Below are 27,427 nucleotides of genomic sequence, written 5' to 3' on the forward strand. Positions count from 1 at the left end.
CTGCTAAAGAAGGTCACTTTCTCTTTAAATGCAAATTACCTCCTGCTAGCTCTACAGCCATCTGCTCAGTTCCCTAGGAGGAGAACGCTGAGGGCGGAGGGAACGGCACGGAAACGCCGCTCCAGACCCTACACCTCCAGGTCAGTTGTCCCCTTCCAGGGTGTGTGCCGGGGGTGCGGAACATCCCGGGTCTGAGGCTCGTTTCGGATCCTGGCTCCCCAGTTGAGCGATCCATTTGGCCCGCAGTTTTGAAGACTGAGCTTGGGAAATAGATCCCAGGCGGCCCCCAGCCATTCCTGGGGAACAGGGGCTCCTGCTGCATTTCTTCTATCAAGTCCCTAATTGGGCCAAGCCACTGCAATGCAAGATAGAGGACGTGCTCTGGTCTCCCCTCCACCACACCGCCTTGGGGCTGGCCAGCCAGGTGCCAGTTTGCCCCCAGTGGCCCCACCATCCCAGAGCACAGACCGAGGCTTGGTGGCGGCAGCCTGGAAGCAAGCAGCTTGGGAAAGCCCCTGCGAGGCCCTCCTCCGGGAGGACCTCAGCCGACCTGAGGCTTGGGGGGTGGAGCTGGCTTGGAGGCCGAGCAGTGCCAGCCACAGGCGCAGCCATTGTTGGAGGCCGAGGCAGCCAGCTGCTGGACCACCCCGCCCCCCACCCCCGGCTGCAGCTGAAGCGGAGCAGGGCCTTTCTGACCAGGGAGGGGGAAGAGGCGGGAAGCCCGTCCCAGAGAACTTCTGGGAACTGCCTGATGTTTGAGATTGGGGTTGGCGGAAGAGGAGGGATGATGGCGTCTGAATGGCAGGGTACCCACAGTGAGCCCCATCACCCATCCTCTGGTGGTGAATGTCTGACACTGAAGTCTTCCCAGGCGCCCCCACCCACACCTCTGTCACCTCCTTTGCTGATGAGATTTGTCAGCATCTGCCTGGACAGCTGATTAAACACAAGAGAACCTAGTTAAGACACCCCTGATCGTCCACTGGCCTCCTGCCAGCTCACATCCACTCTGCCTCCCTCTCCGTTTCCCCTGCCAGCTCCGCCCCGTCAGCTCCTGGGACAGGAAATCCCAGCAGCAGCAGGACAATGGTGTCTGGTCCAGCCCTTCCAGGCCGGGGCCAGGTTTTCAGGCCAGGTCTGGAGGGCAGGTGGGGGACCTGGGGTGGGCCCTGGAAGCTCCTTCAAATACAAATCCAGGAAGGCACTGGCATCCGGGCCCTGCCCATCCTGGACAGAGAGGAGGACCAAGACCCTGGCAGTTATGAGGGGGAAGGTGGGAAGGTCCCAGGGTCCTTCCTTTGCCAGGGTGGCCCGGTGAAGTGATGGCTTTGCCTCTCACTGTCTCAGTGGGACCTGAGGTCCAGCCGGGATCCAATGGAGGACAAGAAGAAGAAAAGGAGTCCCAAGCCCTGCCTGACCCAGCCAGCCCAGGCCCCTGGCACATTACGAAGGGTCCCTGTGCCCACCAGCCACAGCGGCTCCTTGGCCCTGGGACTCCCTCATCTGCCGTCCCCCAAGCAGCGGGCCAAGTTCAAGAGGTGGGTACAGAAGGAAAGCAGGGCAAGGAGGGAGGGACCCCAACTCTGGGCTGAGCCCTGTGGGAAGGTAAAGACAGCCTTAGCCTAAGCCTTAGCCTTAGCAACAGTTGATGCCTTCCCTGGGGCTGCCCCCCGGGCCACTGAGAGAAAACTCAGAGATGCCTCGGCCCCAGTCTCTGTCCTCAGGTATGGGGGAAAGGCCAGATGGGTGACTGGGATATCCTCAGAACAGGCAGTGAGCGATACCAGAAAGAGAGGCTATAGGGCACTGGAGATAGAGAGAGAGAGAGAGAGAATGTCCAAGCTGAAGGAATTGCCTGACAGAAGTATGGAAGAAAAATACTGCCTGGGAGGTTCCCAGAACCACAGGTGGTTGTTGCCCTCGAGTGTCATGGAGCAGGAGATGGTAAAGGGAGACCCAGATGTACGATCTGAATTTTTGCTTAATTTTTCTAAATGATTGGGGATCTGAATTCAACCGTACAAGGTCTCCATGTTTGTTTCCCACGAAACAAGGTGTTCTTTCTCCCATGACTGTGCCTCCCTGTGGTTTTGCACACTGTCTGCCGACAGATCCGTCTGGGGACGGCTGCAGGGGGCTGTTGCTGAAGCCCAGGGCTGGAGCAAGACCAGTAGGAAATGCAACAGGAAGGGGTGGGGGGTTGCAGGCTGAGAAAGGTCCTTCAGGGTTATCCTGGGGACAGTGGAAAATTCAAAACCGTTTTGAAATAGAAGAGGAGGGGCACTTGGGTGGCTCAGTGGGTTAAGCCTCTGCCTTCAGCTCAGGTCATGATCCCGGGGTCCTGGGATCGAGCCCCGCATCGGGCTCTCTGCTCAGCAGGAAGCCTGCTTCCCCCCTCTCTCTCTGCCTGTCTCGCTGCCTACTTGTGATCTCTCTCTCTCTCTGTCAAATAAAATCTTTAAAAAAAAAAAAAAAGAAAGAAATAGAAGAGGAGCGGAAAGATATTTTGGGGAGAGGTAAGATGGCTGTCATGGCAATAAGGAGTAACTGTCCCCAGGGAGGATGAGTGATTCCCCCAGGGTCATGGGAGGAATGAGTGCAGGGCTCGGACAGAAGCCCCAGAACCCCCCCTCCAGCCCCGGTTCTGGCTGAGTGTCACCTGAAGAAAAAGACTTCCTTTGACTCTTCTCCCTACCCCTCCTCACCCACTTCCCAGTCCTGGCACCCAGGTCAGGGCCAGAAGAGCAAACATCCATTTCTGTTTGGGAGTAGATAGGAAGGTGAAATAGTGCATAGTCCGATGGCATGAAAACCTTCGGTTCCTGGCCGCCCCCATCCTGTGACCTTGGTCCTGCCCACTCCACCCAGGGTAGGCAAGGAGAAATGTCGCCCGGTGCTGGCCGGAAGTGGGGGCGGCTCTGCAGGCACGCCCCTGCAGCACTCCTTTCTGACCGAGGTGACCGACGTCTATGAGATGGAGGGGGGACTGCTGAACCTGCTCAATGATTTTCACTCAGGCCGGCTGCAGGCCTTTGGTGAGTCCCAGAGGCTGGACTGAGAGGGTGTGTGGGTGGGGCCGGAGGGCCTGGTCCCTGGGCTGCGGCTGGGGCTAGGGTCCCAAGCTGCTCCCAGGGCTCAGACAGGTGTTGTCCAGGAAAGGAATGCTCCTTTGAGCAGCTGGAGCACGTGCGGGAGATGCAGGAGAAGCTGGCCCGGTTGCACTTCAGCCTGGACGTGTGTGGGGAGGAGGAGGAGGAGGAGGAGGAAGAGGACGGGGTCACTGAGGGGCTGCCTGAGGAGCAGAAGAAGACGATGGCTGACCGCAACCTGGACCAGCTGCTTAGCAATGTGGGTCAGGGCTGGGGGCTTCTGTTCCTGGGGACACGAGAGGGTGGGGGAGGTACATGATCCTAAGGCTATTCCTGGCCCCTCGGTGAAAAACTGGGGGTGCATGGAGCGCCAACCCCCACCAGAAGATGCCTCACAGAGCATCTGAGGTTTGGCCGGGTGCATCTCCTGACAGAAACCTCTTTTCCTCTCTGTTGACAGCTGGAAGATCTTAGTAATTCTATGTATCCTTTCCAGGGGGACCCTGCTGTGTGTGTGTGTGTATCACACCTCCCACAGATAAAATCAGTTTCCTTGTCCCCACCACCCTCTAGAAGTATTTACAATAAAACCAACATCTCCCCCTTCCTGTCCTACAGAAGCAGAATTAGCCACAAGCTGCCTCCCACGCAGACTTCTCCCGACTATCAGGAAAAAGATAGTTATAGGGAATGTGATTTCTCTACTTATGAAGATCCTTGCAAGTGAGGCTCCTGGCTGGCTTAGTCGGTAGAGCTTCAGACTCTTGATCTCTAGCGCTGTGAATTCGATCCCCATGTTGGGTGCAGGGATTCCTTAAAAATAAAACCTTTGTGGTTACACTAGTGAAAAACTTTTTTAAAAGAGAGTTAGAGGGGTGACAGAGGGAGAGGGAGAGAATCTTAAGCAAGCTCCATGCCTAGGGCAGAGCTCCCTGCAGGGCTCCATCTCACAACCCTGAGACCATGACCTGAGCAGAAATAAAGAGTCCCACCCTTCACTGACTGAGCCACCCAGGCACCCCCAAAATAAAATCTTCAAAAGAAAATCTTTGCCAGTACTTTAGCTGACACCAATCCATGGCAAAGCTGTCTTCCTCTTTTGACATTGAGTAATTATTTTCACTGATTTAGATTATCTCCCCAGCTAGTCTCAGCCAGAAATAGTGCGAGTGCTCGTACCTGCATGATCTACACCCAAAGAGAAGGGAGTAAGCCATCTAGCAAGAAGGGTGGGTGTGGACTGCCACCTGGACCACGAATCACCTTTGTCTGCCCCTTTGTGCCGTTCGGAAAACTAAGCCAATGTAGGATGGGCAGACAGGGCTGGAAAGACTGGGGTCCAAAGCATCGCAATCCTTGACTGACTGGCACAGACAGAAGCTGCACCTGGCCGAGAACGCCGAACCCGAGGAGCAGTCCGGTGTATAGGTGTCGGACCCAGGCCCAGACTGCTCCTCCCATCCCCTTCAAACTGTGACTTTTTACGGACTCGATCGGGTATTCCACGGCCCCCCAGGTGCTACGGGGGTGGGGGGCACTAGATGGGATTAAACCAGAAAGAAAGACACCGGCTCCGTGTGCTTCCTCCCCTCTTTGCGCCTTCACTCGGAGAAGAACCCGGAGTCACCGCTGCGCGACACACCGGTTTGGACGGTCCAGATCGGCGTGGCGGGGGGTGGGGCAGGAATTCCCAGCGCGGCTCTGGGAGTGGGAATTGGGAACCCGCGACCTGGTAGCCGCGGGAGGAGGATGGTTGCCTTGGAGACGGCAGGGGGCGGGGCCGCGCACGGCGCGCACTAGTGACGCAACTGGCAGGCGCTAGTCAGCGGCGGGTCTGTTGGCGCCGGGATGGAGCGGGAGCGGTTGATTCGGAAGGTGTCGGTGCTGCAGGTGCGGAGCGGGCCCGGGGCGCACGGGTCGCAGCACGGGATCTCGGATTGGGACCTTCGAACGAGAGAAGGCTACTACGTTCAGTCACCTACCCTCGAGCCCGCCTCTGGAGTTACCGAACCACCCCCACCACCCTGAAGAATGGTGGGACCCACGGACCCCCCACAGGCCTTCCACTCCCACCATACGCTCCTGCGGGATCCAGGAAGTGGCGGGAAGGGCCTTAAATTCGAGAGGGGGAGCTAGTCCGGCATCCTTCCTTGAACTCCTGGGGACTGTTCTGACGTACAGCGTCGCCTCTCCTTTTCCCGTGTCCAGATCCCCTCGTAGTCACTGAGACGACCTCTCCAGGAAAATCCTCAAAATGCCCCCACTTCTGCAGTGATGAGCATTTTCTTTCTCCTTTATTCTCCACGCCAGGCCTGCGTCCGGGGCTTCTTGGTCCGACGCCACTTCCAGAGTCTGCAAGCGGAGTATGAGGCTGTTGTACGAGAAATCGAGGGTGATCTGGGCACGCTTCAATGGACAGAGGGCTGGATTCCCAGGCCCCAGTTCCTCCCAGAGGTAGTACACACCCAGTGGAAGAAGGGAGGGGTAGGAGGGACCTGGGGAGGGGCTTCAAGGAAACGGTCTACCCTTCCTGTTGACAAGCTTTTCTCAGTGGAAGACTCCACTCCCAACATTCCAATCCTTAATCCTTACCACCTTGTATGCTAAATCTTGGCACCCACATATTTGGAGGGTTTAGCTGCGAGGTTTTCATACTTACGATTTCTCAGAAAGCAAAATCCCATCGGACCCAGAAACCCCAAGGGAGGGCACCAAATCCAGAGCAGGAACTGCGGAGAAGCTTCTCATGTACAGAACCTGAGAGAGAAGCTGTATTGGGGGAAGTGATGCTGAAGAAATCAGGAGAGCGCTCCACAAACTCTGGGAGCCTTCTCTGCAGAGGTGACAGCCCCTGGCCTCAGGAGGAGCACAGCAGGAAAGCCAGGAATCCCAGCCAAAGGGAGATCAGAGATGCATCAAGGATGGAGAACCCAGGTACCTCTGTGCCTCGATTCAGGGCAAGCCGCTGACTTGCTCTGGGCCTCAGCTTTCCCATCTGAAAAGCGAAAGGCTTGTGCTCCATAAGCTGCATCCCTCTCTTTTTTCCCAGTGCCTGGTTAAGGGCAACTCAGGGGTGGGCAGAGGAAGGGTGCCAGAGCTTAAGGGTAGCCAGGCCTAGTGGGTACCCCTAAAGCCTTCTCCCTTTTTTCTTCCCTCCTTCGCAGAAGCTGCGGGTCCAGGACTGCCCCACAGCCAGACTGAGCTCCAGGAGCTCCAGTACCACCACAACCACTTGGCCATGGAACTTCTGTGGCTACAACAGGCCATCAATAGCCGTAAGGAGGTAGGCACTCCCTTGGAACCCTGCCAAGAGTGGGGGTTGGGAAAAGCCTCCTGCTCTGTGCTCAAGCAGTCCTGCCTGGTACAGTGTCTATTCTCTTCCCCAACAGTATCTAATTCTCAAACAAACACTGACATCCCCAGAGACCAGCCAGCCCAGAGACAAGCCCAGCGTGTGCTCAGAACACAGGGCACAGACCTGTGAGAGGGCCAGGTCACAAACAAGCCCGCCACTGAAAAGCCAGCCCTACCGAGACAGGACCACTAGTGAGCCAGACCATGTGGATGACTGTTGGAGGCTCAGATCCCCACCACACAAGTGCCCAGAAAGACTGGCCACTACAGATAAAACTGCTGATGGGGTCAAGTACAGGGACCCATGTTGCAGGAAGGCCGGGCCACAGCTGCTCACACCATCAGATAACCAGGCCTTAGAGAACAGGCTCACCAAGGAGCCAGACCATGGGGAGCAGATGTTTGGACAGACCTGCCCACAGTTGATGACTGTTCTGGATGACCACACCCCCAAAGGCCTCAAACCTAGGGGCTACTGTTCTGAAAAGGCCAGGTCCCCGGTGCCCACAGTCTGTGAAGACCCAGATATTGAGGACAAGTCTCCCAGGAGGTCAGAACACAGAGAGCCTGATTGCCAAAGAGCTAGGCCACGGAAGTTGGACTTCTCAGAGGACCGTGGCATCTGGGAGGAGACCTCGGCAGAACATGGTGGCCAGGGTCTCTGGAAGACTAAACCACCTAAGGGCCAGCTCCCTAGAGAGAATTCTCTAGGGACAGAACCTCCAATGAACCTAGCCACAAGGAAGGGAAAAACCAGAGAACTGTACCACGGCGATGAAGGCCGCCTGAGAAACCATCTCTGACAGGGTCATCCCACATGGGAGAGGACCACTGGAGTGGCAGGCCGTGGAAAACAGGACCACCAGGCTAGGCCCTGGGCAGCCAGGGAAAGACCAGGTTCCAAAGCGGGTATGCTATGGAAGGGCGTTGAGGGAGGCAGGGCCTCATCCTTGCTCCCTGGTACCAGGACTTCCTTTTGCCCTTGGCTGTTGGCGGCTAATGGGGCCAAGAGAAGCTGAAGCAAAGAGCTGCTCCAGTATAGGGAGGAGAGGAAGACGGACATTCTTTCATACCTTGCCTGTGGCTTAATCCAGTTTTGGGGACAGGGAATTTGGGGTAAATTAAATAGGGAGCCTGATGGAGAATAAAGGTTTTTTCATGGATTCTGCACCTGGTTGCATTCATCTTCTGCCTCTGTTCAGTGTAGAACGGGGCCCTCCTGTTCCTTTCCTGCTGGCATTTGGCATCTTCCCCGGGGCAGGCTGGGAGCCACAGTCCAGGGGGCAGATAGGCCATCCTTGAGAACAGTCCCCAAAGCTGATCATCCTTTGAGCTCAGCCCTTGGGCTGCGGAGTGGCAGGGAGCTTCTGAGGCTCTTCCCTCTATCCAGGATTAGAACATCTGTGTTTCGGTGCGTTCGCCACCACTTTCTCACTGAGGCCCGCGGTCTTCCAGTGTAGTGATCAGACCCACCCAGCTCTCAGGGAGGCCCCACCAAGGGCCGAGGGCCAGCTGTATGAGACCCGGAAGGCCAACACGTGCTCCTGCAGTCTCTCCCTTCCTTTCTTGGTGAAGGTTTGGGCAGGACGCCACTTCTGACTGGCACTGCTCCCAGCCTGCCTCAGTTGCCTGGCAACGGCTCCGCGTCTCCTGCTGAGGACACACGATGGCGGGTGGTAGCAATCCAGCAGCCAAGAGGGTGGTGATATACCGGAACGGGGACCCCTTCTCCCCAGGTCGCCAGCTGGTGGTGAGCCAACGCCGCTTCCCCACCCTGGAGACCTTCCTCCGCGAGGTGACCTCGACTGTGCAGGCCCCGGTGGCTGTGCGGGCCCTCTATACACCTCGGGGTGGCCACCCTATCACAGACCTGGCCGACCTGCAGAACGGAGGGCAGTATGTGGCTGCTGGCTTCGAAAGATTCCGCAAGCTGAGGTGAGTGGCCCAGGGCAGGTCGTATTCGGTCGTTTTCATGCTCAGTGGTTGCTGCATGTGCAGGCACCATGCATGTTCCCTTCTGGAAGGCAGCAGCCTCATGCAGGGCGCGGTCTTATCCCTGCTCTTTAGAATGGGAAATCAAGACAGGCTGAGTAACCTGCCTCAGAGTCCACAGGTCACAAATAGCAGAGCCACAGCTCTGGGCAAAGCAGGACATCGATGTTTATGCCCACCACAGTCAGGACCAGCCTGCAAGAATGTTCTGCAGGTGGAGCCCCTTTTTCCAAAGGCTCTTCTTGATTGGTTCCTCTACCACCACCATCACCAAACGCTAACTCCATCCCTCACTTCCTCCCTGCCGTGATCAAGCATCCTGTGCTCTCCCGGGCCAGGGTCATCCCCCTCTGCGGGGTGCAGTCATGCCTTCCAAGATGGGAGAAGAATTTTGAGTATCTGAGCTTCCAACTCAGATCTGGCTTCCAGGTGCTACTCAGCTGTCCCCTGGTGTTTCTTGTGATAGTGTAAGGAGCAAGGGGTGGGAAGCCAGAGAGACTTAGAATCCGGGTTGTCACTTACTTCCGTGTTACTGTAGGCTCGTAACTTTCTCCATCTCACAGAATATGAGATAAAACCTCATGAATGAGAGAATTTCTGAGCTACAATATGATGCTGATTGAATTAGTTTTTCTTGACCCTTAACCTTAACGGCTTGTGTCTGAGCCCCCAGTCCAGATAGTCTGCTGGATGCCAGGCCCTCAGGCAGGTTCAAGGGCCAGCATCTGTTTCTGGACAGTTGTCTTGAGACTATCCAGGTGGGAAGGAATACCTGGTAAGCTGCACCCTAGACCCTCACTCTGGCAGCTACCAACGGGGTACGGTCCCAGGCTCCCCCAGATGACCTGTAACCCTTCTGTTCTTATAGCTATTTACCCCCCGGACAGAAGGATCCAGGTGGGAAGAGCAGCAGACTACCAGTGAGTCTTGGGGGAGGCTGGCCTCCAGCCATCTTCTTACCTCTCTTGGGATTGCCCCCCATTTCATCTGGGAAGCCAAGGGTTCTGGAAACAACAGGATCTGTCAGGTCCATGAGGGGGGGCTCTCTCCACATCCACTCAGGAGCCAGCTGCTACCCTCCCTGGGGTACAGGGTTTCAAGACTACCCCTTGCTCCTCACCCAGCCTGTTACTTTATCTCCAGGTTGTGGTCCCCAAAGGAAAGAGGAAGCTATAAAACATGGGGGCAAAGGGATGGGCAGAATGTGACTTTGGAGAGTTAGAAGTTTCCTTTGGTGAAAGGTGTGATTCATCCCGTTCCTCCTTGCCCCCTCCTTCACTCATCCTACTGCTTGGACTGACCCACCTGTAGCCAAAGGCCTCAACTCTCTCCTGATCTGAGGGCCTGACTTGGGTTTCAGGGTCCTCCTATGACTCACCGCCCAGGGGATGGGACCCTTGGACCGCGACCACTTGCACATTGCCCCTGCTATATTCGGTGAGTGCCAGTGTTGGGAAGCAGAAACAGATTTTGTTTCAGTAAGACCAAGAAAGTGTGGGTGGGTTTGTTCCAGGAGCCCCTGGTCACTGGTGGGGATAGAAAAAGTACCAGCATGCTTGATGGGTGAAAACGGACCAATGCCCCTGTTCTTAGACCATCTCCGGCCCTGTGCTGCCCTTCTTCCTCTCGTGTGGGGCGTTCTGGGGTCTCTTCTCCTTACCAGACTGCTCTTTGTCTCAGTGTGTTCAGGAATGGGGACCTGGTAAGTCCCCCATTTAGCCTGAAGTTGCCCCAGGCTGCTGGCGAGGACTGGGAAGCTGTGTTGAAGCTCCTGACTGAGAAGGCCAAACTTCGGGCCAGGGCTGTGTGCAAGTGAGTGCGGGCCCCCCCCCCCCGGGAGGCCCCCGGGGAGGCCCACAGGGCCATGGAGGGAGGCTCCCTGCTGATTTTGGCTGTCCTTGTGCTTCCCCAAATGGGACTTCCTTCTGTGCCACAGGGAGGGGTCCCTCTGCTGAGCCTCTGGAGCGGGGTAGAGCCGAGGTGACTGGCCCAGGTGCCCGGAGGGTCAGCAGCCAACGGGTACCTTGGAGTAGCCGCGCCCAGCCTGTTGTAGTCTGCCGAGTATGCAGAGGCATCTTGTCCACCAGCCTTTACCCACTACGTCTCCCCCAGACTCTACACCCTGGAGGGGCTCCCACTGTCAGCAAGAGACACTCTGATGCATGGCCATTATTATGTGGCAGTTGGAGAGGAGGAATTCAAGGCCCTCCCCTATCTGGAGCTGCTGGTGCCCAGCCCCTCTTTGCCCAGGGGCTGCTGGTATGGACGTGTGAGGTGGCAGGGGGGGTGGTGGCGGTGGGCAGCAGGGTAAAGCAGAGGAAGCCACCCAGATCCCATGCCTGCTCTGCTTACCACAAGCCCTTTTTCTTCATTGCAGGCAACCCCCAGACCCAAAGTCTAAGCCCCACAAGCAGCAGGTAGGTGATGGGGGAGGCCATGCAAGGCAGGACAGGAGAGGGGTGACTGGCTGGCCTCTCCTCCAGCTCAGGCTCTCACCACATGCCTTGTGGAACAGAGGTTACATTCCTGTTTCCCGGAGGAGTCAGGTTCACAGGCGTGAAGTCAGCTGCTCAGGGTGACACAGGTCTTGAGTGGCAAGGGCCAAACCAGAAGCTGGTGTAAGAGACAGCTCAACTCGGCTCGACAAAGACCTGTGGACTCTGCTGGCCAGGCAGGCCACTGGGAGAGCAAACTGGCCTCTGGCATAGCGGGGCCCAGCTCCCCAGCTGATCCCAGGCCTGAGCCCTCCCGAGAAATGAGCCACTGAGCACTGGGCGGGGGTTGGGGGACACGGCCTGGCTTCACTGGGCTTCTTGGGTGCCAGGCACCAGCGGCTCTGTTCCTGGATAAGGCAGCCTGAGGGGAAGAGGGAGCCGGGAGGGAGGACACAGGCTGTGAAGACAGATGGCATCTCTCCCAAGCTCCCACAAGCACCCGGGGCATTCAAGCTTGGCCTGGCAGGAGAGAAGACAAGAACAATCATCACCCACAGTCCAAGCCCAGTATGCCCTCTACAGGCCCAGGGCCACAGGGCGCAGGTGCCCCAGCCCTCTCCAAAGGAGCCAAGCCCCACTGAGTCATCTGCCTTCTATGCCAGACCCCAGCAGGCCCTTCAGCCAAGCAGCAGGCTCCCCACGCTCTCGTTTCCATCAGGTAAGGGGACTCTGGGCCCTTCTCACCCACCCTCTGACAGTGACACAGAATGGCCCCTGCTGTTGTGGGAGAGGTCTATGGGGGCAGAATGCCCAGGGGCAGAGCTGGCCTTGACTTCAACATAGATCCTTCCTGCTGCCACATGGGCACACATTGTCCCTGACTGCCGTGGAAGGAGCTGGCACTATGAAACAAGGCACAGGGAGACTTGAGGGTGGGATTTGGAAGGGATGGGAGCCAAAGGCTTGCCTCAGAGCTACCTTGCTAGCCTCCAAGGTAGTCTGGACCGTGGAGCAAGGCTCAGGGGAGGGGAAGGGGCTGGGAGAGAAGAGCAAGGGCTCCTCGGGCTGGGCATCCACTGACACTGCCTCCTTCATCAGGAGTCAAGGGAGTGTATGAGGCTCCCCACCCGAGGAAGGAGACTGCAGGGGCCCAGGAAGTGGCAGATGATGAAGACACCTGCACGGAGGAACCCTTGGATCAGGTGGGGAGGGGCCGGAAGCAGTATGTTGGTTCAGGAGCTAAGAGCTGGAATGGCAGCCCGGGGTCCCAGGAGAGCTTCCCCTTGGGACTGTGAGCCGATCTAACTCTCCAAGCCCAACCTCCTACCTGGTTAAGCAAGAGGGCAGATCTGAAGTTGTAAAGTCTCTTCCTTTCCACGGGTCAGAAACTTCAGCCGAGGGTGGAGGGGTGCTAATGCTCTGGTCTGTTTGGTTTTTTGCCTCCTCCAGAGGACAGCACAGATGGTGGATGAGGCCCTGGGCCTGGAAAAGCAGCCTGGGGCTGGGACAGCAGTCTCAGCCTCAACCCCGTCTCTGCCATCCTGGGAGTCAGCAGCTCCGGCCAGGAACTGGGGCGGCCACTCTGCAGCCTGTTCCAGGGGACCCAGCACCGCCCCTGGGCTCACAGGATCCCTGGCAGCCCCCTCGGCCCCGCCCCACTCTTCTGCTCCTAAACCTACAGCCCAGTCTTCTCTTCCTTCTGAGCTGGGCAGCCCTAGCCGTGGAGGCCACGTTCCCATGGGGTTCTCCAGCCAGAGACAGGAGGAGACAGGAGGAGCGCGCTGAGCTTGGGGGAGAGGCTACAACCATGGGAGCAGGTGTGTTGCGCTAGAAGAGTACTCGCTGTCCTCCATCCATTCCGTGCAGATTTATTTGAGGCTACCCCTCACCAGTCACCATGACACATGGCAGAAGTGACGCGGGGCAGGGGCCTCAGGCTGTCTGTCTGAGGGGGGCAGGCGGTTGAGGGCTCCCACCCACCTCCTAGGTGGGCCAAGCCAGGCCACAGGCTGCTCGTGTCCTCCACACCTGCCGTTCTGTTGTCCCTTCTTCCCCTTGGGTCCCCGCCTTGGCCAGCCAAGGCCGCTGACAGCCCTGATGCCTCCTGTTTGCATCTCAGCCGGTGGCCGTCTCCACGCTGTCCGTGGACCCTGCTGCTGGAACAGTCTGGATCAGGCTGTAGTGACAGTGACTGGGCTGGGGGCCTGACACGACAGCACCGGGAGAGCTGCTGCGGCAAAGGGGTTGCTGGGGAGGTATGAGGTCTCTGGTGGCAAATCCAAGCAGCCGAACAGCTCTTTCACTGCGGTTCTCCTGCTAGAGCCACCTCGAGGTAGCTACCAGCCCCGTAAGAGGTAAGGGCGTTGAGGCTCAGAGCGGGAGGTGCTGGGTCCGTCTGCTTCCCTGGCTGTACCTCCCAGATCAGGGGCTTCCTGGACACAACAGGGCTGGAGGGTGGTGTGGGTCCCCTCAAAGGGCAGACAGCTGCTCCTGGGTCTTGCTCACGGAGCTCGTGACGCAGAGTGCAATCCCCACCACGGTGAGCACCATGCCTGTGAATGCTCCTGCGGGGACAGGCAGAAATCAAGGGGCTGAGCCCAGCCATGCTCGGAGGAGCTGGTGCAGGGCTGAGGGACCAGTGCAGAGGGAGTCTATCCCCGGAATGCCCAGGTGAAGGAAACTCGGATGGCCATAAGGAAGCAGGAGAGCTGCCGAGGAAAGGGGATGGATGGGGAAAGATCCTCCTCTCTCCCGCCCATAGGAGCTGGCTCTGGGGAAGGACTAATTGGGGTGGGGAGGCCCAAGGAGCGCCCACCCACACCTGCAGTGGCCTGACTTACCTTTTCCACCAATATCCTCTCCAAGGAACTTCCCGACAATCAGTGTGAAGACAATGGCCAGAGAGTTACTGATGGGCACGGCTAGGGTCAGATCTGAATGATCAGAATAAAAAAAAATCTCTGAGATGCCCCAAAACTATCTTTCTTTCTTTTCTTTTCTTTTTTTTTTTTTAAAGATTTTATTTATTTGACAGAGAGAGATACACCAAGAGAGGGAGTGCAAGCAGGGGGAGTGGAGAGGGAGAAGCAGGCTTCCCGGTAAGTAGGGAGCTCAATGAGGGGCTTGATCCCAGGACCCTGGGACCATGACCTGAGCCGAAGGCAGATGCTTAATGACTGAGCCATCCAGGTGCCCGCAAAAATGATCTTTTAGGCACAAAACACATTTTATCGAGACAGCCTGTTAAAAGAGAAAAAAAGCTTATCTCATTTTCCTGATGAAACCGCAGCAAAGCTCAGGATTCCAATCATGTTTCCTGACTCTTAATTCTATGCTCCCTCCACTCCTGCACGAAGACCCAAACTATAAGTTGGTCGGTGACCACCCTGGTTTGTGGCTAAGGATGAGGTCTTTGCACTCAAAGAGCTCCTGAGATCGCAAGAATATTGGGACAGATAGGCCCCAAAGCCAAGAGGATGCAGTAGACCAGTGCAACAGCACAGCCACCATTTATTAAGTGCCACCTGTGTACACATCTTCAGTGTTCACAACAGCACCGCGAAAAGAGCATTATCACTAAAGGAAACAAAAGCTCAAAGAAGACACATATATTGAGGCAAATCGAGGACTTAAACCGAGGGCTGCTTGACTTCAAAGCCTATGTCCTGATTGAACTAAGTGGAGATGGACAAACAAAACAGCCCATGGAGCACATCTGATTCTGTTTCAGCTCGGGCTCGAAACATGGAGCCTGAGGGAAGTCAGGTACATTTTCAGGATTGGCCCCACAGGGTTGGGCCTTAGGTAGGGGACAGCCCAGGATCGGTCCCTTACCTTTGAAGTTCTGAGGGACTGATTCCCAGTAAACAAACCTGAAAGACTAATCTAGTTAACAGGGTTATGCTTAAACCTGAAAGACTAATCTAGTTAACAGGGTTAAGCTTAAATTTTGTACACTTAAAACTTTTTTTGGGGGGGGGGGGCAAGGACACCTGCGAGGCTCAGTCAGTTAAGCATCTTCCTTCAGCTTGGGTCATGATCCCAGAATCCTGGGATCGAGTCCCATGTCCAGCTCCTTACTCATCGGGGAGCCTGCTTCCCTATCTGCTGCTCCCCTTGTTTGTGCACACACACTCTCTCTCTCTGACAAATGAATAAAAAACTTTAAAAAACAGAGAGATAGAGCCAGAGACCACTAGCAGGTGGTGGAATGGCAGAAGGAGAGGGAGAAGCAGACTTGCTGCTGAGCAGGGAGCCTGACTTGGGGCTCCATCCCAGGACCCCATGATCATGACCCAAGCTGAAGGCAGAGGCTTAACCCAGACTGAGCCACCCAGATGCGCCCACCTTTTTAACTTTTTATGAAGATAGGGGCACCTGGGTGGCTCAGTGGGTAAAGCCTCTGCCTTCGCTCCGGTCATGATCCCAGGGTTCTGGGATCAAGCCCCACATCGGGCTCTCTGCTTAGCGGGGAGCCTGCTTCCTCCCCTCTCTCTTTCTCTGCCTACCTCCCTGCCTACTTGTGATCTCTGTCTGTCAAATAAATAAATAAAGTCTTAAAAAAAAAAAACTTTTTAAGAAGATAGGGGCGCCTGGCTGGCTCAGTCGGTAGAGCAGTGACTTTTGATCTCAGGGTTATGAGTTCAGGTTCCACATTGGGTGTAAAGCTTGCTTTAAAAAAAAGAAAAAAACAGAACACCTTCTAAGAAGATAGACCTCGTATTAAGTGTTCTTATCACACACACATACCAAAAAAAGAGAAGTACCAATCAGACACTGAGTTACTTGACTATGACAAGACTAAGAGGAAGAACTGTCCTGCTTCTCATCCCCTGAAGAGTCTCCACCACAGCTGGGATTTCCCATCCAAGAAACTGACCACAACTCCTACCTACTCAGAGCTGCTCCCTTGGGCTTACAACCCTTCCATGGCATGCCATGACTGCTAAAGACTGGTCCGAGACAGTAGATGGGGAAAGGAAATAGCAGGGGGCAGTGGAAGAGCAGGGGTCCCCATGTGACCTTGGTTAGGTCTTCACCTACACCAGTGCTAGCAAGGTGAGAGCATCTCCGTACCACAGGGCTGCTGTACAGTGAAATGGTCGTATGTCTAGTCCCTGGCTGAGTATATACATCCTTGATAAAGTGGCCACTGTAGCTGATTACCGTCACAGGCAGATGCTAAAGGATGGAGGTGGGGCAGACGATGACATAACAGGACCCGAATCTTGCCATTTGCTCAAAACTTGGTAAAGGGCTAAGTGTAGTCAGCTGGCCAGAGCATTCAGCATTCTTGGGCAGCAGGGAGCACCAAGCTTTCACAAACTTTCTTTTCTTTTCTTTTTCCAAGCTTTATTTTAAGTTTTATTTAAGTAATCTCCACACTCAACATGAGGCCTGAACTCATGACCCTGAGATCAAGAGTGGTGTGCTCTACTGACCGAGCCAGCCAGGTGCCCCCAAAACTTTCTTTTAAATGATGCCTTATGAGAAACCCCAAATGCAAAAGAGAAAAGTGGAGTGCCTCTAGTTGAAGCTAAGGGGTCAGCTCTGGAGGTTGGCCTGTCTCTTCACCCTCCCATGGCCTCCAAGGGGTGCCCCAGAGCTCTCAGGGACCCAGACTCCCTTCAAGTTCCCGGGGTGCTTGGCTGAGATTCCAGGAGAGATGAAACCACAGAAGGGAGACTTCTCATAGTAAACCTCAAGAGCATAAACTTTAAGTAATATATGGCTTCAAATCCTTTTACACTGACATGCTTGGGACCTTGGAGAAGGGAAGTAAGTTGCCCCAAATTCTTTTTTTTTTTTTTTAAAGATTTTATTTGTTTATTTGACAGACAGAAATCACAAGTAGATAGAGAGGCAGGCAGAGAGAGAGAGAGAGAAGCAGGCTCCCTGCTGAGCAGAGAGCCCAATGCGGGGCTCGATCCCAGGCCCCTGGGACCATGACCTGAGCCGAAGGCAGAGGCTTTTTTTTTTTTTTTTTTTTTTTTAAAGATTCTATTTATTTATTTGACAGAGAGAAATCACAAGCAGGCAGAGAGGCAGGCAGAGAGAGAGGAGGAAGCAGGCTCCCTGCCGAGCAGAGAGCCCGATGCGGGACTCGATCCCAGGACCCTAAGATCATGACCTGAGCCGAAGGCAGCGGCTTAACCCACTGAGCCACCCAGGCGCCCCCGAAGGCAGAGGCTTTAACCCACTGAGCCACCCAGGCACTCCTCCCCAAATTCTTTAACTTCATCTCCTACATGGAGATCATCAGGTCTGCTCTGTAGTGCCATGATGAGAATCAAATACAGGCCTTCCTCATTTTTTTTTTAAGATTTTATTTATTCATCTAACAGAGATCACAAGTAGGCAGAGAGGCAGGCAGAGAGAGAGAGAGGAAGGGAAGCAGGCTCCCCACTGAGCAGAGAGCCCGATGTGGGGCTCTATCCCAGGACTCTGGGATCATGACCTGAGCCGAAGGCAGAGGCTTTAACCCACTGAGCCACCCAGGTGCCCCATGGCCTGCCTCCTTTTATTGCACTTCTCTCTCTCTCTCTTTTTTAAAGATCAATTGGTTTATTTATTTTAGAACGTAGTGGGGAAGGGGCAGAAGGAGAGGGAGAGAGTCCCAGGCAGATTGCGCTGAGCACGAGCCTAATGCGGGGCTCAATCTCACAACCCTGAGATCACGACCTGAGCCAAAACCAAGGGTTTAGATGCTTAACCAACTACACAACACACACGCCCACTTGCTTTTTTAATTTTTATTTTAAGGTTTTATTCATTTATTTGACAGAAAGAGAGAGAGAGAGCACAAGCAGGAGGAGCAGCAGGCAGGTGGAAAGGGAGAAGGAGGCTCCCCTCTCAGCAGCGAGCCCCATGTGGGGCTTCATCTGGGACCTTGGGATCATGACCTGAGCCAAAGACAGCTGCTTAACCTACTGAGCCACCCTGGTGCCCCTTTGTTTATATTTTATTTCTAAGTAAACCCTGTGCTCAAACTTATGCTCCTGAGATCAACAGTCGCAATGTCTACCAAATGAGCCAGCTGGGCACTACTAAACATAAACTATATGCATTGGGAAGCCAAAAAAAATTCATTTGATCTGCTCTGCAACATTTGTTGTTCTGCAGTAGTGTGGAACCAAACCTGTAGTATCTCCGTGGTACAGCTACAAAGTGTGTAAAACTCGCACAGTATCTGACGCAGCAGAGGACAGTCAACAATCACGGAGGAAGGAAACATACGCTTGCTGAGCTCCTATAGGGTAGACCAGCTACTCGGCTAGACGCTTCCCATACACTGAATGTAATCTCTCAGTGCTACAAAAACCATCCTGTAAAACCAACACTCAAACAAGAGACTCGCTCAAGGTCAGGCAGGTGGCACACCGTGGAAGCAAGTGTCAAGGCCAGCTGCCGGCACAGCAAATGAACTATCCCTCTTCCTCCGCTGCTGCACAGTACCGCCAGGCTTCAAACCAACCCCAGTGCCTGGCAGCATACTTATAAACAGCCCACTGTGCCCCCAGCTGCTCAGAGAAGAGGGTGCAAAGAGGGAATCACAGATGGTGGGGTTTCCTTCACTCATGGGAACAGGGTGTTTCAGCCCCCCTCCCCAAGTGACTCTTCCGGGTTGCCTTCAACACTGAGCACAGCAGTTTTTGTTTTTTTTTTTTTTTGAGCACAGCAGTTCTAAGTCAGAGACCCACCTGCTGACGCCAAGGTGAGGTAGTAGAGAAGGGAGCCACACTGGTTGAGGAAAAAGGGCATCAAGTACTGGAAACAGAAGAAATCTGCATCAGTATGATGCTTGAGTGAGAAGCACTGACTTCTTTGAGCTTTTAGGTACACACTTCCTTGGAGGAAGCTCCAAGGAAGCATCCTTACAGCTATAACGTCCAGAGAGTGGTTAACCTTCTAAAAAGGACCCTTCCAGAGCGGGCAGCAAGTTACTGACTGAACTCCATGTCTCGGCCTTGAATGCTTCTCCCTCTGCCCTGCTAGTTCCCATCCCCCCCCCAATCCTGCAAGTCTCTGAATGCCAATGTTACTCCCTCCAAGAAGCATTCCCATAGGCTCCTAGGTCCAGCCTCTCTCCTGTGAACTCAGGAAGCACTTAATCTGTACATCTCTCACAGCCCTTAGCCCTGAGAGGTGGTTGTGTCTCTGTCTTGTCTTTCCCACTAGCTTAGACTGGCAGCACTGGGGTCAATGGTAGTTAGTTCTCCATATCCTTCCTTAACCTCCCACTCCAGGGTCAATTTAAGCCGCAAGTCCTCCCTAGGAAGGTCTGTTGGAGGGATCACCATAATAAAATATTAGTAATACCAGCCATAGATAGAACACTAATTATGTACTGGACCCAATGTTAAGTGCTCTAGGTGCCTCACCTCACTGAATCTTCACAACTGCCCTATGAGGTGGTTACCATCAACATTCCCATTTTGCAAATTATGAAACTGAGGCTCAAGGAGGAAAACTGACTCTTCCAAGAGCTTCCAGCGAGTAAGCTGGTGGGGAGAAGATTCTGACCCAGACTTGTTTGACTCCAGAGACCAAATTTTTAGCAGCTATGTTCGAGAAAGGGATCATACACGACACACCTCAGTATTCAAGAAGAGGGTCTTCATCTCCTGCAGCAACTGCCGAGCCCAGGTCCGCTCACGAACCTGCTGCAGGCGAGAGGAGGCCCGCTTCAGCAGCGGCTGTGTGCCACCCCACAAGGCGGCCACCAGCACCAGAGCCAGCACCTGTCCTGGATGGAGATGCGAGTAACCCTCACCTCCAAAAAAACGGCCGCTCGCCGGGCCTGGTCCTGCTCGAGCCTCCCCTCCCCTCCCCAGCCAGCCGCCCCCACATCCCTCCCCAGCTCTCCGACGCCCCGGGTGGGACTGGCGGGTAGGACAGACCCTGAGAGGCCGGAGTTTGGGGTTCGGGCAGGGGTCAAGGTCAGGTGGTGGAGAGTGAGCGGGAAATGTACTCCCGGCAAGATTTGGGAAGCCCCTAGAGGGGCGGGGCCGCCTACCCACCTAGAGACGCCGCCATGGCAACGCCGGTCCCCGTCCACTTCCGGAAGCGAAGGGGCGGAGACCCACAATCCGGAAGTGGCGCCAAAGCCTCTTCCGGTCCTACTCACGTTGCTTCTTTCCTCTCTTCGGCGCCGGGATGGTGAGTTCCCCTAAGTTGGGTTGTTAACTTGGGGGTCTGGGACTGGGGTGGGGGCCGATCCTTGGCCCTGACACACCTGTCCTATCCCCACAGAAGCCGATCCTGCTGCAGGGCCATGAGCGATCCATTACGCAGATTAAGTACAACCGCGAGGGAGACCTCCTCTTCACGGTGGCCAAAGACCCTGTGAGCGTTGTCAGAGGGCGGGCGGGCGGGACCTTGGCGGGGGTGGGGGGGCGCCGGGAGGGGGCGAATTCATTCTGCCAGGGCGACAGGTGCACAAGCCCGTTTTGCCGGGAGTAGGTGGGCGAGAGCATTCTATCGGCAAAGACGCTGTTGTTGATAGGAGTGGCCTGGAGGAAAAAAGCAGGAGACCATTAAGGAGGGGGAACGGGGACGAGAGTGACTATTCTTCCAGGGTCGGGGAACAGACCATCTCTAGAAGGGGAAGGCTGATCCGTGGGCTGTGAGGGGCAACAGAGGACTGCTTTACTGGTGGTGTCCCTGGTCTCATTTCAGTAGGTTGTTCTGGGCCCCATCCTGCTTTTCACAGAGTGCGAACAGTCCCTCACAGTACAGACTTTAGAGACACTTCCCTATGGAAGACATTAACTTTAGTAGCTAAAAGTGGGGGTTTTGAAGCCAGCAGACGCGACTTGAATCCTGACCCCTGCATCCGAGTAGCAGTGTGACTTTGAGCATGTCATTTAACCTTCCTAAATGTGGTTTCCTTTTTTATAAATTATGGGTACTAATAGTACCTCCCTCGTGGGGTTGTCTTCAGGGTTAAATGAGATTATTCAAGTAAGGAGCTGAGCATAGTAAGTACCTCGTGCATATTAATGGAGAATTGTTAGTCACTTACATTTTAAATTCCTTCGACATCATTTTATTGAAGCCTCACAGATACCCTTTGAAGAAGGCATTATTGTTGTGTCCATTTTACAGACAGGAAAATAAGCTCAGAGGAGAGAAGCAGTGTAGTTGAGGGTTTCGGGAAGGACCGGGACAATGGCATGGAGATGTTTTTGCAAGCCTCCTGACTCCCCTGCCACTTAACTGCAGGGAAGAGGAAAATCCAGAAGTTGTTCTTTTTATCAGCAAGCTGCTGTTTCCCAAGAGATGAGTAGGAGAGGGCAAAATCTAGCCGGGCTAGAGGCTGCTGAGGGTTCCTGGGGAACCTCCAAGGAGGAGACTGTTGCTCTGCCTGGGATGTTTACCACCTGTCACACTGTCTTTGACTCCTCCAGATTGTCAATGTGTGGTACTCTGTGAACGGTGAGAGGCTGGGCACTTACATGGGACATACTGGAGCTGTGTGGTGTGTAGATGCTGACTGTATCCTTGTCTTTGCTCTGAGTCTGGGCTCCCCGGGTCTGCCAGCAACGGAGGGGCTGCCAACTTGGAGTTGGGAGTTTCGGATGCTATTGTGGGTTTTGGGAATGAGGCCTGCCTCCTAATCCCTGGTTCGTTCACTGCTTGGGGGAGCATTCAGGACAAATGCCAGTTCTACATGAGGAGGTTAGAATGCTCTGAGGTGAGGAGGAAGAAAGGCTGTCTGGGGCTGAACGGGGAGTTGAGTCCGTTGGTTTTCCAGGAGGACAAGGGCTTAGGTGAACTCGGTCATGTTTCTTAACACCCTCTTCAGGGGACACCAAACATGTTCTCACAGGCTCAGCTGATAACAGCTGTCGTCTCTGGGACTGTGAAACAGGTAAGTCCGGAACATTTGCTTTTTCACCAGACAGTGAGGACCCACAGTATACCTGTTTAGGTGAACAGGTTTTGGGGAAACAAAGATAAATCCAGAGATGCCTCCTGTTATAAGGAATGAGAAAGAGACAAGGAGAGGAAGAGACCAGAAAAGACGCAGTACAATAAGCTAGAAGGCCCATGAGAGAAAGCACGGAGCACTGTGGAAGGCTAGAGGGAGGCAGCTGACTGCCTGGAACAGGACAGGAACAACCCGGCAAAGTTTCCCAAGGTAAATGTCATACGAGCTGAGGCTTAACGGATGAGAAAGAGGCACCACTTTGGCAAATTCTGGAATGAACGCATGGCAAAGTGTCCTGTCCAAGTCATCTGATCTGATGGGAGCTCTTGCTTCTTGGGGGATGAAATAGACAGTCAGAAGAGAAGATGAGGCAGGCTAGGGTCCGAATAGGCCTCAAATTTCAGTCTTAAGGGCTTGGCTTTGTTCCGTAGGACTTGGCATGCTGTGGAGGTCCCTGAGCAGGGAAGAGTGTGTTTCATTTTGGTTAGCTTAGGTAGCAGTGGGGAATATTGGAAGAACAGACCAAAGACACGGGAGCCTATTAAGCTGCCCCATCTAGCAAATATTTACTGGGCACCCAGTTCTGTGCTGGGTTGCTGCTGGGTTCTGGGGACATGCAGAGAAAGGAGAGCAGATCCTTGTGTTGGAGAAAGGCATTCTGAGGAGAAGACAGAGGTATTACAGGCACTAGGAGCAATGCCCGAGCAACTGGATATCTGAGGAAAGATGGTGGGGCAGAAGTTAAAAATCTTGAGCTGAAGCATAGTGAGGAGGAGGTGGTGGTGGGTTAGGGTCCCTAGAGCTGGAGACACAGCGGATAGGAAGATAGAGAGTGTCCTCCCCTCGATGCTGTCGGGCAAGGGGTAGCCCAGACTCTGCCTGTCCCCAGGGAAGCAGCTGGCCCTCCTCAAGACCAATTCGGCTGTCCGCACGTGCGGCTTTGACTTTGGCGGCAACATCATCATGTTCTCCACGGACAAGCAGATGGGCTACCAGTGCTTCGTGAGCTTCTTTGATTTGCGGGATCCGAGCCAGATCGGTGAGCCTGCGCTGGGGGGGTTGAGACTGTGGCTGGGGTGAGGGGCGCGGCTCCTGAGCCCAGGGCCTGACATCTTCTCACCCCCCCGCCACAGACAACAATGAGCCCTACATGAAGATCCCTTGCAACGACTCCAAGATCACCAGTGCTGTTTGGGGACCCCTGGGGGAGTGCATCATCGCAGGCCACGAAGGCGGGGAGCTCAACCAGTATAGTGCCAAGGTGAGGAGGAGGCTGCGGGCCAAGCCCAGCAGAATGAGTCCCTTCACAAGGCAGGATAGCACAGTAGTGCAGAGCGAGGGCTGGGTTCAAGTACAGAGCGAGGTCACCACTTTTTAGTTACTTGAACTCCGGCAAGTTACTCCCCTGAGCCCATTTCTCTGTAAAACGTTGCAAGGATTCAATGACATCAGGCGTTCAAAGACCTTGTCACAGAGTACTCGGGATATGTTCAGAGTGATCACAAGGAAGCCTTTTCCCTGCCACCACTGGGTGCCAGGCCTGGCGCTGGGCTCTGAGGACAAAGACCTGAATCAGACGTGGGCCCTGCCCCCGGGAGACAGACTGGCAGACAGCTGGCACGGGAGCCGGGCTGTGAGTTCTGCCACCGTAGAGGTCTCAGCCAAGTACAGAGAGTGCCCTCGGTCACAGAGAACGTGGCCCAGACATCAGCGCTGGAGAATAAATGGAGCTTCAGCAGGAAGAGAAGAGAGTCTGGGGTTGTTGGGACACAGTATTGGGGGAAGTGAATAGTGACTAATTTTTTTTTTTTTGAGTGCTGGAAGGTAAGGAACCATGATTTTCCTTAGGCAATAGGGAATCTTTATTTTTTTATAAAAGATTTTATTTATTTGAGAGAGGGAGAGAGGGATTGAGAGAATGAGTGGAGAGGCAGAAGGAGAAAGAGACTCCCCACAGAGCAGGGAGCCCGATGCGGGACTTGATCCCAGGACCCTGAGATCATGACCTGGGCTGAAGGCAGAAGGTGGCACAGTAGGCTTAACCTACTGAGCCACCCAGGCGCTCCCAGGAGGGAATCTTTAAATGGCGATTGGCAATCAGATTTTTCTCTTTAGAAAGCTTTTGCGGGCTTAGTTCGGAGAATGGACCTGAATGAGGCAGTGGCTCTGGGGATGTGGAGTCCCGGACAGAGTCAAGAGACATTTAGGGGTGACTGATAAGGTGGGGGTAAGGAAAGGGTCAAGTGCGGGCTGTCTCGGATTTGCATCTGGGTGCCTGGGTTCCTGGCCAGTGTTGGCGCGTACTACCATAAGGGTTAGTTAGTCACTCAGCAAACACAAAATATAGTCCACTAGGCCCCAGACCCGCCCCAGACCCACCCGCAGGAAGGGAATGGGAACCAAGGTGAAAGGCTTACATAATGCTGGGTGCTAGCACATAGTGGAGCTGTTCTGTGCCTTCAGATAGGCCTGACTGCAAAGCTAGTGCTTACTCGCCGAAATATAGAAGCCAGATAGTCCCTACCATGTGTCCACACTGATGGAGGAGACAAAAATACATACTTCTCACAAGTTGGTAAAAATAATTCAGGAAAGGGGCGCCTGGCTGACTCAGTCAGTAGAACATGCGACTTTTGATCCTGGGGTCGTGAGTTCAAGCCCTGTGATGGGCATAGAGCTTACTTGAAAACAACAAAAAATAACTGATGAAAGGGGAAAAAAAACTTCTCTGAGGGTCTCCTGTGTGTAAGGCGCAGTGCCCACAAGGCCTTTTAATCATCTAAGCCGTGTCTGCAGGATATAGGCCAGGTTCCGGTCACAACAAAGTCAAATGAGACACAGTCCCAGTATCCCTAAGGTGACCCTGGGTGGTGGGCTTTTAGTCCTATTGTTTTCCAGAGAGAGAAATTGATGTAGCAAGAGGTGCTTCTGAGGGCAGACTCGCAGACTCTGCTCTTTGTGCTGCACAGGCTAGCGGGTGGCTGAGTCGGAAGGGAAGTCAGGAGATGAAGTAGCCCTTTGAGACGATCTAGAAAAAGCTGGACAGGCAGCAGTCCTGGTGGACTGTGACCCCGATCCTGGCCGGGCAAGGGGTGAGCACAGGCTTTCTGCGTCTTGCAGGTTGCAGGACCTCTGACAAGTCACATCACCCCCTCTGAACCTTACTTTCTGCCTTGAAAATGGCCTTTAAAAGACCCACTTAAGGGCGCCTGGGTGGCTCAGTGGGTTAAGCCTCTGCCTTCGGCTCAGGTCATGATCTCAGGGTCCTGGGATCGAGCCCCGCATTGGGCTCTCTGCTCAGCAGGGAGCCTGCTTCCTCCACTCTCTCTCTGCCTGCCTCTCTGCCTACATGTAATCTGTCTGTCAAATAAATAAACAAAATCTTTAAAAAATAAATAAATAAAAGACCCACTTCATAGGGTCATTGTGAGGATATACGAAGTCAGGTGTTGAACGCATGGCACAGTGCTCGGCGGAGTGTGACCGTTCACAATCTGGGGACTTTGTGTTGAAAGAAGGAGGAAGGGAAAACGGCTCTACCAGTGTAACATGCTGATTAGTTCCTGGGCCTGTAGATTTGTTCCCATCAGCCCGTGTTTTCCTAGCCTGACTAACTGTGTTGATGAAGTGTGTACACATGGGCCAGGTTGGGATGGGGGCTTGGGAGTGGGGGTCAATGTTGTCCAGGGGATACTTAGGCCAACCCGACCCAGACACCCCTGCCCTGCCACCCCGAGCCGGGACAGGTTGCTGTATAGAAACCCCAGCGGAGCAGTGGGGCTGGCAGAGCTTGGGCCGCCTGGAGCCTCATTCTTCTGCCTTCCCCAGTCTGGAGAAGTCTTGGTGAATGTCAAGGAGCACTCCCGGCAGATCAATGACATCCAGTTATCCAGGGACATGACCATGTTTGTCACCGCCTCCAAGGACAACACGGCCAAGGTGAGCCTGGGCGAGGAGTCTGGGGGGGCTGCTCCCACCCTCTACAAAGCTTTCCTCTTGCCCGGCTTTGCCTCAGAAAGACTCCTGTTACAGACCTCTTCCCCCATTTTCTCTCTCTAGCTCTTTGACTCCACAACTCTTGAACACCAGAAGACTTTCCGGACGGAACGTCCAGTCAACTCAGCTGCCCTCTCTCCCAACTATGACCATGTAAGGGGACCCAGGCTTCCAGGATCTAGATGTTCATCTAGCAATTGAGATATGAATTCTTTGGGAAATAGTGTCAGGTAGAGGGGAGATTGCCAAAGCAATGAGAAGGCTGGAAGATAGGGAAGCCACAGAGGGCAGGGCAGGAGGTAGCTGAAGGGTCTGTGTGGGCCCTGCCCTTCGCATCCTCTTGGTCTGATGTAGGAGGTTTTAAAATCTCATGGGCTGGGGGTAAAAAATGGAAAATGGACTTGCCTGCCCTTTGGGCCCGGGTAGAGTTTCTTCTTCTCCTCAGGTGGTGCTGGGCGGTGGTCAGGAAGCCATGGACGTAACAACCACCTCCACCAGGATTGGCAAGTTTGAAGCCAGGTAAAGAGAGAGGATGGGGCACCTGGGTGGCTCAGTGGGTGAAGTGTCTGCCTTCAGCTTAGGTCATGATCCCAGAGTCTTGGGATCGAGTCCCGCATCGGGCTCTGAGCAGGGAGCCCGCTTCTCCCTCTCCCTCTGCCTGCTGCTCCCCTTGCTTGTGCTTTCCCTCTCTCTCTGTCAAATAAATAAAATATTTAAAAGGAGGGGCTTTTCCAGATTGAAACCCCACGGAGTATCTTTTGTGATGGACACAAACCACATACCTGAGGAGACTTCCTTATTTCATCGCCCACTAGGAGTTACAGCCAGATTTGTGGCCTTCCTGTGACAAGTGTGTAATACAGCCGCTATGAGCAGGAACTGGGGCTCCCTCTGAGGCCCTGGATCCATCCTCGTATTTCTGGTTTCCTGGTTTCCTCCACTCTGTATTGGGGACAGCGGTAGTAGGCTTCTCTTTTAAAATCGTGCACATTTAGTGCATGAGTTCCTACTCGCTGTCTGGCACATAGTAAGGAAGTGTTAGCCAGGCCTGCGGGCAGGGTCCAGTCTTACCTTCCTCTTGTTCTGTTCACATTCTCCCTCATCCCGGTTCCCCACTTTCTGCTTTGCCTTTGGGGAGTGGTACGTCCAACATGCCTTGGAAGATGGAGAGTGACCTTTCCCTTCCCTCCCCCCTCCTCCAGGTTCTTCCACTTGGCCTTTGAAGAAGAATTTGGAAGAGTCAAGGGTCACTTCGGACCCATCAATAGTGTTGCCTTCCATCCTGATGGCAAGAGGTAGGGTCCTGTGCAGGGAACTGAGCTCACCCTGGGTCTGGTCTCTGGCCCTTTCCTGTGTCTTGCTTCCCACCCCTGCCGTGCCTGCCTCCCCTCACAGGGGACATCTGACCGGTCCCTGGCTCTTTCTCTCTCCAGCTACAGCAGCGGAGGCGAAGATGGTTACGTCCGCATCCACTACTTTGACCCACAGTACTTTGAATTTGAGTTTGAGGCTTAAGAAGCTTGGATCGCCATCCGGACCTGGAGAAGTTTCTGGGCCAGGGCTCACAGAAAGTTTTGGACTCTGAGAAATAAATTAGTTTGGAAATAAGTGGTTTCTGGTCAGAAATT

At 54.4% G+C, this 27,427-nt stretch overlaps 5 protein-coding genes across 6 annotated transcripts; 4 read left to right on the forward strand and 1 right to left on the reverse strand.

Annotated features, from left to right (window-relative positions):
• Positions 1 to 42: 42 nt before the first annotated feature.
• Positions 43 to 4,656, forward strand: CCDC28B (coiled-coil domain containing 28B). The gene is made up of 6 exons (XM_044237676.1): positions 43 to 140; positions 1,348 to 1,538; positions 2,869 to 3,035; positions 3,155 to 3,348; positions 3,550 to 3,572; positions 4,463 to 4,656. Exons 2-6 carry the CDS (start codon positions 1,375 to 1,377, stop codon positions 4,515 to 4,517), a joined length of 603 nt encoding a protein of 200 aa, XP_044093611.1. The 5' UTR covers positions 43 to 140; positions 1,348 to 1,374; the 3' UTR covers positions 4,518 to 4,656.
• A 223-nt stretch (positions 4,657 to 4,879) lies between these two features.
• On the forward strand, positions 4,880 to 7,606 carry IQCC (IQ motif containing C). 2 transcript variants are annotated; one of them, XM_044237677.1, is made up of 5 exons: positions 4,880 to 4,979; positions 5,400 to 5,543; positions 5,759 to 6,023; positions 6,254 to 6,372; positions 6,479 to 7,606. In XM_044237677.1, exons 1-5 carry the CDS (start codon positions 4,938 to 4,940, stop codon positions 7,244 to 7,246), a joined length of 1,338 nt encoding a protein of 445 aa, XP_044093612.1. In that variant the 5' UTR covers positions 4,880 to 4,937; the 3' UTR covers positions 7,247 to 7,606. The 2 variants fall into 2 exon arrangements, with proteins under 2 accessions (XP_044093612.1, XP_044093613.1); XM_044237678.1 differs by having other exon boundaries at positions 4,881 to 4,979; positions 5,929 to 6,023.
• A 495-nt stretch (positions 7,607 to 8,101) lies between these two features.
• DCDC2B (doublecortin domain containing 2B) lies at positions 8,102 to 12,701 on the forward strand. Its single transcript, XM_044236752.1, is given in 10 exon segments — positions 8,102 to 8,378; positions 9,304 to 9,355; positions 9,796 to 9,872; positions 10,116 to 10,247; positions 10,548 to 10,694; positions 10,813 to 10,852; positions 11,453 to 11,588; positions 11,969 to 12,072; positions 12,320 to 12,625; positions 12,627 to 12,701. Coding segments are annotated over 10 exon segments (1,338 nt in total). The 5' UTR covers positions 8,102 to 8,109.
• A 16-nt stretch (positions 12,702 to 12,717) lies between these two features.
• On the reverse strand, positions 12,718 to 19,917 carry TMEM234 (transmembrane protein 234). Its single transcript, XM_044237679.1, has 5 exons — positions 19,891 to 19,917; positions 19,465 to 19,616; positions 18,571 to 18,637; positions 13,711 to 13,803; positions 12,718 to 13,434 (listed from the first exon to the last, which is right to left on the reverse strand). Exons 1-5 carry the CDS (start codon positions 19,904 to 19,906, stop codon positions 13,340 to 13,342), a joined length of 423 nt encoding a protein of 140 aa, XP_044093614.1. The 5' UTR covers positions 19,907 to 19,917; the 3' UTR covers positions 12,718 to 13,339.
• A 58-nt stretch (positions 19,918 to 19,975) lies between these two features.
• EIF3I (eukaryotic translation initiation factor 3 subunit I) lies at positions 19,976 to 27,407 on the forward strand. Its single transcript, XM_044237683.1, has 11 exons — positions 19,976 to 20,029; positions 20,123 to 20,215; positions 21,280 to 21,367; positions 21,678 to 21,743; positions 22,693 to 22,842; positions 22,937 to 23,064; positions 25,632 to 25,742; positions 25,863 to 25,952; positions 26,245 to 26,318; positions 27,002 to 27,094; positions 27,233 to 27,407. Exons 1-11 carry the CDS (start codon positions 20,027 to 20,029, stop codon positions 27,312 to 27,314), a joined length of 978 nt encoding a protein of 325 aa, XP_044093618.1. The 5' UTR covers positions 19,976 to 20,026; the 3' UTR covers positions 27,315 to 27,407.
• Positions 27,408 to 27,427: the final 20 nt, after the last annotated feature.

Source organism: Neovison vison, chromosome 2 (assembly GCF_020171115.1).
Source record: "Neovison vison isolate M4711 chromosome 2, ASM_NN_V1, whole genome shotgun sequence".
In the NCBI taxonomy this organism is placed as follows: Eukaryota; Metazoa; Chordata; class Mammalia; order Carnivora; family Mustelidae; genus Neogale; species Neogale vison.